The sequence below is a fragment of the Neolamprologus multifasciatus genome, chromosome 18 (assembly GCF_963576455.1).
Source record: "Neolamprologus multifasciatus chromosome 18, fNeoMul1.2, whole genome shotgun sequence".
In the NCBI taxonomy this organism is placed as follows: Eukaryota; Metazoa; Chordata; class Actinopteri; order Cichliformes; family Cichlidae; genus Neolamprologus; species Neolamprologus multifasciatus.
Window position 1 is genome coordinate 25,972,126 of NC_140456.1, and position 10,362 is coordinate 25,982,487.

The 10,362-nt window shown below is 43.1% G+C and overlaps 2 protein-coding genes across 4 annotated transcripts; one reads left to right on the forward strand and one right to left on the reverse strand.

The window, feature by feature from the left end:
* Positions 1–837: 837 nt before the first annotated feature.
* Positions 838–5,564, forward strand: ipp (intracisternal A particle-promoted polypeptide). 2 transcript variants are annotated; one of them, XM_085139237.1, is made up of 10 exons: positions 838–965; positions 1,345–1,758; positions 2,481–2,692; positions 2,867–3,086; positions 3,214–3,369; positions 3,488–3,655; positions 3,756–3,893; positions 4,387–4,509; positions 4,714–4,934; positions 5,016–5,564. In XM_085139237.1, the coding sequence occupies exons 2-10, from the start codon at positions 1,416–1,418 to the stop codon at positions 5,238–5,240; spliced, it is 1,806 nt and encodes a 601-aa protein (XP_084995363.1). In that variant the 5' UTR covers positions 838–965; positions 1,345–1,415; the 3' UTR covers positions 5,241–5,564. The 2 variants fall into 2 exon arrangements, with proteins under 2 accessions (XP_084995363.1, XP_084995364.1); XM_085139238.1 differs by lacking the exon at positions 838–965 and adding an exon at positions 979–1,140.
* A 1,667-nt stretch (positions 5,565–7,231) lies between these two features.
* Positions 7,232–8,419, reverse strand: LOC146498117 (transmembrane protein 69-like). 2 transcript variants are annotated; one of them, XM_085139243.1, is made up of 2 exons: positions 8,290–8,419; positions 7,232–8,111 (listed from the first exon to the last, which is right to left on the reverse strand). In XM_085139243.1, exons 1-2 carry the CDS (start codon positions 8,296–8,298, stop codon positions 7,413–7,415), a joined length of 708 nt encoding a protein of 235 aa, XP_084995369.1. In that variant the 5' UTR covers positions 8,299–8,419; the 3' UTR covers positions 7,232–7,412. The 2 variants fall into 2 exon arrangements, with proteins under 2 accessions (XP_084995369.1, XP_084995368.1); XM_085139242.1 differs by having other exon boundaries at positions 8,222–8,360.
* Between the last annotated feature and the right edge of the window lie 1,943 nt (positions 8,420–10,362).

Sequence of the window (10,362 nt, forward strand, 5' to 3'; positions counted from 1 at the left end):
TTTTCTAAGCTTCTTCAGTTTCAGGTTTTAGCTTTGTCTTATTGGTTTACTCAGAGCCAGTTTAAGTTGTGTCTAATAAGCTAATTGTTCAGCTAAGGTAATGGTTACTGTGGAGGCCCTATAGGGAACCCTGACCTACTGGAAATTTAACAGCGCAGGGCAACCGGAGGGAGTTCCAGCAAGCCGAGGGTGGATCTCAAAAGCTGGCTAGGCTGGCACTTTAGACTTTTTAATTGGCTGCAGCCACGACATACTCTCTTGTGCATCACAGGGTGTTGAAAGAGCTGGAAATACTAGTTGAGTGATGGGTGTTAGGAGACTTGTATTTCAGGTGTGTAAGCCCAGTGATCGTTACAGTTTTTTTTCGCTTTTTAAACTGTAGTTCAGATGCACTTTTTTTCAGCAGACACGGTTAAAGGGCCCAGAGTCCCAGAGTGTATGTACTAACAGGTTTCCAACATAATACCTAAACTAATCTGATCCCAAGATAAAGTAAACTGGACAGCCCAGTGAGTCTGAGAGTGGGCTCAAACGAAAGAGCTTAAAGCCTAAAAGATAACACTGTACCGGGGGACAAATATGTAGGAATACTGTGATAATTTACGTTAGGTTGCTATGGCCTATTGTCAAGGACATGCCGCTCCTTCAAAGCCGACACTGCCACCTGGCGGTGAGTGCTAATACAAACCTGACCTGAATTTGGGGCAAACTGGTAATAACGTTTAAATTAATTATTATAATTAGACAAAAATAACAGAGAAAAATATTTGTGTAATTTCAATTGACTCAAAGATAAAAACTTGTCGGTATCGGTGGTGCAAATTAAAAGAAATTAAATTTTTCCCCTCTCGTGGATCAATTAGTTACGTCTGGAGATTCAGACCAATGCAGTCGGTCCACGAAAAACGTATTGACAGCCTGCAGGCTGACGGAAGTTGCCTGCATCCTCATCAGCAAACTTAAGGGTGAGTTGCCAGTAAATGCAAGATAAACGCTGCATTTTTTTATTTTTTATTTTTTGTACTTCCGTCAGTAATTCTCCGTCTGGAAAGGGACTGGTCGAGTATTGGTACTGTCGTGCAGACTATGATCACTGACAAGCACCCTAGCGAGCTGCCAGACGGCTAACATGCCCGGCAGGTGTGTGTGTTACAGATCATATAACAGCAGTGGGATGAGAGGCGACTATTTTTTTAATGCTTCGTTATGTTTTCCTGTGGAACAACAAAGAAGGGGAGGTTTACTCTTATTTGTCTTTCATCGGTAGCCGATAAATCAGAAGTTGCTGGTTACACAACAATGCACTGAGCCTCTGTGTTTTGGTTTTGTGTGCTGTGCTTTCAGGCCCGAGCCTCACAGGAGAGGAGGATTGAGGATACTGGCCTCCATGGTAAAGCAGAGGTACCTTCGCTGCCATGTCCTCCATCTCTGTGTCGACGTCCAGCGGATGCAGCCGTAATGCTGGTGCAGCTGCCATGGCAACCCAGGGTTTAGAGCAAGCTGTGCTGGCTTCAGATCGCTACGCCAGACTCATCCTGGCCCAGATGAACAAGATGCGCCTCCGCTCCGACTTCTGTGACGTGGGGCTTAAAGTCGGCGGCCGTGTCTTCAAGGTGCACCGGCTAGTGCTTGCTGCCAGCAGCCCCTACTTCTCTGCCTTGTTCGCTGGTGGGATGAGGGAGGCAGACAAAGAGGAAGTGCAGATCCTTGGAGTGGACACTGATGTCTTTGAAATCTTGCTGGAGTTCATATACACAGGTCTGCATCAGCCCTGATATCCCCGTCTTGAACTTCTTGAATATTTGTGTTGTTTTGTAGCATTCCCAATCTCTCAGATATGCTTTCCCTTCAAGACAGCAGTGATACCTGTTAAATGCAAATTAACTAATTAAGGCTGTTAGCAGATATTTGGGAGTGCGTTTGGAGACCAGGAAAATCTCATTCGTGTGTATCTTCTCTCTGGTCTTGACTAACGCACCCGCCTCCTTTCCAACATCAATCTCTCTTCAGCAGCTGATTCAGAATCCATCAGCTAGGCTTCACACTGCATCATAACAATCCTGATTTCTGTCCATTGACAGACTTTACCGATCACATGTAAAGCACACATATGGGTATGACCCTGAGTTACAAAGCAGAAATGTTGATCCTTTGCAAGAAAGTTTGCAGCGTTAGATCTACAGATAGCTGTACAAAGTCATGGCTTAAATGTAAAGGTGATTGTATTTCTGCTAACAGGTACTTTTGGGTTTTTTATGTTTTTAATGTCAGTTTTTGCTCTTTTATTATATTACATTTTAAATTTCATTTAAATTTGCCTTCCAGTTTGGTTTTCTATGTCTTTTTTTACCTTCCTTCTGCTTTCACCCATCTGTCAGGGCTCTTTAATAACTCATTTTTTACAGTGATATGTAAATGTAAGCACTTATTTGCTCAGTCTCTTTTTTCCTAGTTGGAAAGTTTGCTCTCTTTCTGTTTAGGAGTGATCAGCGTCACTGTGGAGAATGTTCAGGAACTGATGGTGGCAGCCGACATGCTGCAGCTGAATGAGGTGGTGTCCATCTGTGGGGAGTTTCTTAAGGGTCACATGGACCCATCCAACTGTGTGGGCATCTTTCAGTTCCTGGAGCAGATCGCCTGCATGGACATGCTGGAGTTTACTGAGAACTACATCCATGTTCACTTCCTAGAGGTACACACAAAAGACCAAGTCTGTGTTTTATTTTCTGTTAAAATCCGAGGATTTGAACGAATGAAACTGTATCATCAATTTCCATCAGCATCAACATTTATGTTACTTAAACTCTTTCTGTAGTTTCCACGTCGAACGTTCACAAATCGACCCTCTCGACCGCTTCCCCTCTAGGTGTGTGTCACCGATGAGTTCAGGGGCCTGTCAAAAGAGCAGCTGGTGAGACTTTTAAAAAGTGAGGAGCTGAGGATCGAGGATGAGTACCAGGTTTTTACAGCAGCCATGGAGTGGGTTCTCCAAGACGTGGCAAAGAGGAAAAAACATGTGGTAGAGGTGTTGGAACCAGTCCGCTTCCCTCTGCTTTCCCCACAGAGGCTGTTCAAGTACATAGAAGGTAGGAAACTTGTGACATTCTTCCTCCTGTTGCATTTTATACTTTCAATATCGTGTGTTTAATACATTGTTTGAAAATTTGAAGTAACTCCTGAGATTCAAAGCCTTATTTTTTCATACATTTTTAGGTATTACCGACTTCAGCCTGCGGGTGGCACTGCAGACTCTGCTGAGGGAATACACTGAAGTCACAAAGTCCCCCAAAGAAAATAAGATGTACAGTCAGCTACAGCCAGCCAAGATGAGACCCAGAAGAAAAGCCAGGAAATACCTCTATGCCATAGGTTTAGTATCTTTGCTGTGTTACGTCTAAGTGGGGGGGAGTAAAGGGTCCCGAGATTTAAATTAGTCTTGCAATGCAGCAGATCTGATGGTGGAGCTTTTCTTCTCGTCTCATGTCAGGAGGCTACACTCGGCTGCAGGGCGGCCGTTGGAGTGACAGCCGGGCGCTAAGCTGCGTGGAACGCTTTGACACCTTCAACCAGTACTGGACCACCGTGTCGTCACTGCATCAGGCCCGCAGCGGGCTAGGAGTCGCAGTTCTGGAAGGCATGATCTATGTGGTGGGAGGTGAGGGAGAGAGAGCTGGGAGTTTGCTCTGCTTTAAATAGAGAATTAACTTTAATGAGTAGAAATCTGACAACAAATGGTATTTTCTTTTCCTTACTAGGGGAAAAAGACTCGATGATTTTTGACTGCACAGAGAGATACGACCCAGTTACGAAACAGTGGGCCGCCGTAGCGTCTCTGACGTTCCCTCGCTGCGGAGTCGGTGTCTGCCCCTGCCACGGAGCTCTGTATGCACTCGGTAAGGGTCACACTAGAACTGGAACACACCACCTAGTGGTTTAAAGAAATTCTAAGAACTTAGAAGACAATAGAAAACACTGAAAGTGAAAATTTAAATGCACGAGTTCTCGCTGCAGAAGTTGAGGTTGTGCAATACCACATTGTGAAAGGACAATGAAATAGCTTAGTAAGTGTAATTAAATCATAACCGGCATCATTGGAGTATTTAGGAGAAAATGTGCCTGATTTAATTTCACTCACAAACATAATGGAGAGATGTGGCAGTCTGCAAATGCAGAGTGAGAAAAGGCTTTCTTACAATCCGGGATGCTGCGTAAAATATAAACATAAACAACATGCATTGATTTGTAAATCTCAGTAGAATGCAAAAAATGTATTTTATTAAATAATGCTTCAAAAATATTTGCCCAAATAAGTGGTGAGATGACCGACAAGTGGTGACACTTTCCTCTGCACAAATTTGAAGTCGTGTTTTTCCTGTTCTTCTGCAGGTGGATGGATTGGCTCTGAAATCGGAAAAACCATGGAGCGATATGACCCGGAGGAGAACAAGTGGGAGGTCATTGGCAGCATGGCTGTTCCCCGCTATTACTTTGGCTGTTGTGAGTTCCAAGGTGTGTCCGTCCCTATAATACATTTATAGAAATAAACACATCTGTATAATCAGGCGTAAAAGCTTTAATCAGATTTGTCGTGCAGAAGAAAGAATGTAACGAGAAGTACTTGCACTGTTTTCGATGTCCGCATTTCTCTTTGCACGTCACCATCTGAACCCTCAGTTCTGGAGGTCAGCTCTAAACGCAGTGGTTTTTACCCAGGCTTCATTTACGTGATCGGAGGGATCAGCGACGAAGGGATGGAGCTGCGCTCAGCAGAGGTGTATGATCCCATCTCGCGTCGATGGAGCGCCCTGCCCGTCATGGCCACTCGACGGGCCTACGTGGGCGTTGCATGTCTCAATAACTACATATATGCTGTGGGCGGCTGGAACGAGGCTCTGGGTGCTTTGGAGACAGTAGAGAAGTACTGCCCAGAGGAGGTAAAGAGCCAAAAGAATCTGTTTACAAATTTTAACAGACGCTCCAACGTTCTCCTCACGTCTGCAAACGTCTGTCCGCAGGAGAAATGGGTGGAGGTCGCTGCGATGTCTACGGCACGCGCAGGTGTATCGGTGTCGGCAGTAAACGGGCTGCTGTATGCGGTTGGAGGAAGAGCAACCACCAGAGACTTCTCCGCACCCGTGACAGTGGATTCCGTGGAGATCTACGACCCTCACCTGGACACCTGGACCGAGGTCGGCAACATGATCACCAGCCGCTGCGACGGCGGGCTGGCTGTGCTCTGACAGATGGGAATGTCCTGCACCTGAATCATTCACCAAACACAGCATAAACTGGAGAAAAGCTGCACCTTAAGAGACATACAGAAAAGTGTGTTTTGGTTTAAACAGCCTTTCATATGTTGTCATAGTATTTATACGTGGATGTCTCCTTTTTGTTTTTTAAATTAATCAATGAATATGAACATGAAAGCACATTTAGTACTGAAATCTGCCAAAATGTTCTTTTTACTGTTACATGACTCTCCCGTGTCCTTATTTTCAATTCAGTCACAACGTTAGAACAATATATTTGAAGGCACAGCTATCTTGGTGAGGAGGATTATTTTTTATAGAAGTTCTATTTTTGATGAACCACAGAAGGTTTTTTGAAAGTCCCGTGGGGCACTAAGAAAACTGCTGGCAGGTGATGAAGCACTGTTTAGTTTCTTTTAAAGAATTTTTGGAGGGCGGTGCATTACCACTCCGATCCCTTGAGCCTAGTTAACAGTAGAACCACATAAAACCTATGGCTGCATTAAGTTTAAAAATTTCTGTGGACTCGAACAGCATGCCAGAGCGCTCCTTTTCATTCCACTGGATTATTTATGTACATATGTTTCTACTAGTGCCTCTCCATCGCTGTTTACACTTCATTCCGAGCAAGTAAAGACTGCTTTATCATTTCAGATCTGATGTTGAGGTGTGCAGCCTATCGCTTAGAAATATGTTCAGCATCTTTACAGTACGGCATCACATTTCCTCTTGTTTTCAAGCTGACTGAAGCGGTGCCACAGCACAGCTTCTATCATGCAAAGTTAAACCTTTGCAAAAACACAATACTACACTACACTGATAATGCTGCTTTTCAGACTTAATAAACATCGCAAAACAGTTATGTGTATGCTTTATTTCATTTTAACCTTATTCCCTTCTTTTTCAGTGTAGTTAAAATGTAATAATCCCCTCTGATAGCTCTGTGCAAACACCAGCATGCAGGAGGACATTACTCCCCGATATCCTAGGTGATGGTACGTAGGTGTGTTGGGTTCATTTGTGAACGATCATGTTAGTATTATTAGATTTGTTGCACGGATTTAAAGCTGTTTGAAGCAGGAAAGTTTTCTTTTGTATTGTGCAAACAAGCGAACTACAGCAGTCACACTTGCTGTAATTACACTGGACGTCTCACTGGGATTGTGGCTCATCTATTTGGAGCCGATGTTTACAAAACACTGAGACTGTAAATGTGGGATCACTTACTTCCCAACTCTGCTATAAAAACTCCAGTGTGTCTGTTTAATGGACAGCCATTTCTACCTAAAAGTGAACTTCAGTTTCCTGTTTTCGGCTGACAGGAGTGCCACCCGGTGTGGTCTTCTTCTCTTGTAACGTATCTGCTTCAATGTTTGACATGCTGTGCGTTCAGAGACACAAATCTCGATACCTTGGCGGTTACTCATATCAGTCCGTCTGGCACTAACAACCATGCTACGTTCACCTTTCTTCCCCATTCTGATGCTCAGTTTGAACTTCACGGGCCTAAATTAATTGCTGCCATGTGATTGGCTAATTATATATCTACATTAAAGAACAGGTGTACCTAATAAAGTAGCTGGTGACCTTAAAGTTTTTAAATGCAAGAAGAATGAACACCTTTATGTGACTGACCGGTGAGAAGCAGCTAAAATTAACAAAAATCCAATAAATAATTAATGTTTAACACAGCCGAGGCAGCAGGTTAGAACTTCTGTAAACAAAAGCACACAAATTTCTACAGCTGTTTTGACTAAAAGCTGCCTGAAGCTCGATTTTTATTATCTCAACTTTTCACATAAAAAAAGAGATGTTTAAATAATCTGTTTAAACACATGTTCCAGAAGAGTATTTTTCCCCTGTGTTTAGCGCAGCAAAGAGCATGATTCTGCATGTGTTAAAGGAATTCTTAAGCCCATTGTTTGTTCTTTGCTATATTTAGGTATTTAACTCACTCCTCATGAGATGGGAATTTCACCAGATATTGTGCAACCCAGGAAACAACTGCTATTTATTTTCAAATTATTATGTATTATTTACACAAGAGCAAAATTGGCTCATTCAACTGTAGCACCACAACGACTGTCTGCAGATGTTCACCTGATGTTTTCCATTCTTATGTTCATGCAGTTAAAGAGACAAACTATCCTCTTAAAATCACTTCTAAGTCTCTATGAACTTCTTCTCTGGACAGAGCTTTTTAAGCACCAACGTGGCCACCAGAGAAAAGGTGGCAACCAGAGTGAGAACAGTTCGCATGGCTTTGAACCAGGCAGGGTAGCCAGGCAGAAGAGTCAGGTCGTAATGCAGTGACAGGCCCAGTCCCATTACAACAACTAGAGCTCCTTCAGCTATGTTGTCCCTGCAGAGCAACGCCAGCCAGGCCAGAAGCGACGGCACCACACTGTTACCCAAATTCATCCAGTCTGGCTGTGCGGGACTACCAGCTGGGATGGCAAACCCCCAACGGGCACCTCCCAGGAACGACACTATAGAAGCTCCGTACACCACTTGAGCATATGCCACTTCAGGGTGGAAAGATTGTGTGGCAGCCATGAGAAAAGGGGCAGAGATAAAGGGGATGAGACCAGAAAATCCCAGGTACAGAGCTGGTTTGGGAGCCTTGGCGAGGGCTCTTAAACTGAAACCCTCTTTGCTGTCACTTCTCTCTGATTTGCCTCTGGAATCCTCATGGCAGAGATGTGATGTGTGCCAGCTCACAGGTTTGATGTTCAACAGTCTGCTGGTGGTAGATGGTCTGAATGACATAAAGACAGAGGGGGCTCGAGTGTGAAGCAGCACAGTTTTTGTGCTGTAGTTTGGTAATCTGTTTATTTGCTGAAGACATCTCCATACTGGAACCTGAAACCATGCACAATCACAGAATATCATTAATATTCTGCTGGCACCTAGAGAATTATTGCATTCGTTAGTAGGCATATTTATCAAATGAAAACTTTTACTATTCTTACCCCAGACAAAATACGTCTTCCAGAGACGAAGCTAATCATATTCAGCGTGGAAAAAGAATCACACTTACACAGCACATGCAATCTGAAGTTTCAGTGACGAAACACCCTGAGCTAACGTTGGTGCAGCTAGCATTAACCTCAACCTGATGTAATACAAGGCTGTGCTAATGTAACAACCTATAAACCACAGGATTTACAGTTACCTAAACGTTATCCTATAAATGTTAGGCATAGAACGGTTTTCCGTGGCCACCGAAAACACAAAAACATATAACAAATTGTGAGAAAGTTAATATTGCATATGCTAAAGTAGAGGTCGTTTGCTTGCCGTCAGGCTATCGGCGCTCGATTAAATGCCTGTCTCTTAATATTTTTTAGCGGAACCAGACTGACTCTGATATCGACTGGATTGGCTGTCCTTGGCGGGGAGGTATTATGTTGCGTTCAAGGTTGCAAAATCCCACATTGTTTACTATTATCGCCGTTTTCTTTGAATATTAAAAAAATAACAAAGAAACATAGTGTTTCATCTTTAGACATTTGTATATTTTATTTATCGGAGTTTATAACAATTACATCGAAGCCACACTGTTTAGCCTGCTGAGATGAAAAACTCGTTAGACTCCCAGTGAGTTGCATAATCACGACAAATCGTGAATGGAGCACAGTTGAGGCTGTTCGAATCCCCCTGTGCCAGCGCCAGTGGTAAGAGAACCGAAACCCCAAACAGACATCGATAGTCCTGCGATTAAAGCAGTTTATATTTGCAAAAAAGTGCAGTGTCACTGGTCTCTGCAGAGTGAGTGTATATTTGAATCAACCTATATCTACGACTATCCTGTTTATTGGAAGGTATCGTAGGAAAGACTGTAAGTTAGCTCGCTAGCACTTAGCAAGCTAATGAATGTGTGCTGCCGCTGCTAAGGTAGCCATTTTGAAACTGTGTTGTTCCAACGAAGCAAGGTCTGTTTACCTCTATTGTATGTCCGTGACAACTGCTTAAATAGACAGTTCTGGTTACCGCAGGCGTATTAAATCCGTGTTTACTGGATTAAGCCTTCTAGTCTTGCTAATTCCTTTCAAATACCAACCAATTTTCTCGGGCTTCCCAACAGGCTAGATAGCGCTAGCTATTAGCTAACAATTCCTATGCTAACGTTAACCTGAGTTATCTCGGCAGAGTCAGCTAGCAGTGGAGTTAGGACAGATCTGACAGCGCTGTTGTGTGTGGTACTTGTTGGCCGCTTAGCGTCTTTAATTATTTAGATGAACTTACTTTTTACTTCATAACATTTAGCTAGTCATTTAGTTGAAGTGTGTGTATGCTGTGTTAAGTGGGTCTGCTGTTTGTGTGTTTGTGTACATGTGAGTTGAGCGCATGTGAACGTTATGCAGGGTGTTTTCCAAAGGTAGAGGTGTTTTTGCCACCGCCATTCATTGGAGTGTTGTTTCACAGTGAAGGAAGTATGTGCGCTGCACATTGTACCTCGTGCCTGTGGTAAATTCATTGATGTTGAACTGTTACGTAATAGTTTAGTGGGAGCGCGCTATCAAGCCCGAATCAGTGAAACAAGGGTGTATATATATTATGGGGTTTTTGTTTGTTTGGGTTTTGAGCCATTCCTTCGTGCATGTATGAACAGGGTGTTTGGGATTGTCACCTCAGTTTTGTGCCGTGTTTACAGACACTATTGGGCCCATTAAGATTCGCAGCAGTCTGCGCACAGAAAGATAGCGTGCATGTTATTTTTATACTGGTATAAATATTTCACTTAAAAAAAGCCGACACTGTTTTTAAAAGAGCCAGCTTTCAGCCTGAAAGGGATCTGAGATCACAGAGTCCTGATTGATTTTTTTTTCTCCTCTCTTGCATCTCTCAAGACGTCTTTGAGTGTCAGAAGCGTCATTTTTTCTGGAGCTGATTTCTCTTGAATTGGAAGTTATTTGGGAGTTTATCAGTGAGGGCGGAATGTTTTTCATAGTGTGATAATGGCTGACACAAACTGAAGCTGTTTGCAGTAATGCAGCTCTAGACATACAATATCGTTTACGTTTAACTAATCTGTCTGGGAAGTTTATTAATGCAGCAGCTTTAGAAGAAAAACAATCTTATAGTTATTTTGGGCGTAGTACTTTGCAGC

Bases quoted from the DNA above. Each gene is read 5' to 3' on its own strand.
- ipp (XM_085139237.1), top strand. From the start codon at position 1,416: ATGTCCTCCATCTCTGTGTCGACGTCCAGCGGATGCAGCCGTAATGCT. The intron at 3,656-3,755 runs GTGAGGGAGAGA...TTTCCTTACTAG, and splicing joins CATGATCTATGTGGTGGGAG to GGGAAAAAGACTCGATGATT. The intron at 4,510-4,713 runs GTGTGTCCGTCC...GTTTTTACCCAG, and splicing joins TGGCTGTTGTGAGTTCCAAG to GCTTCATTTACGTGATCGGA.
- LOC146498117 (XM_085139242.1), bottom strand. From the start codon at position 8,260: ATGATTAGCTTCGTCTCTGGAAGACGTATTTTGTCTGGG. The intron at 8,112-8,221 runs GTAAGAATAGTA...GCATGGTTTCAG, and splicing joins GAAGACGTATTTTGTCTGGG to GTTCCAGTATGGAGATGTCT.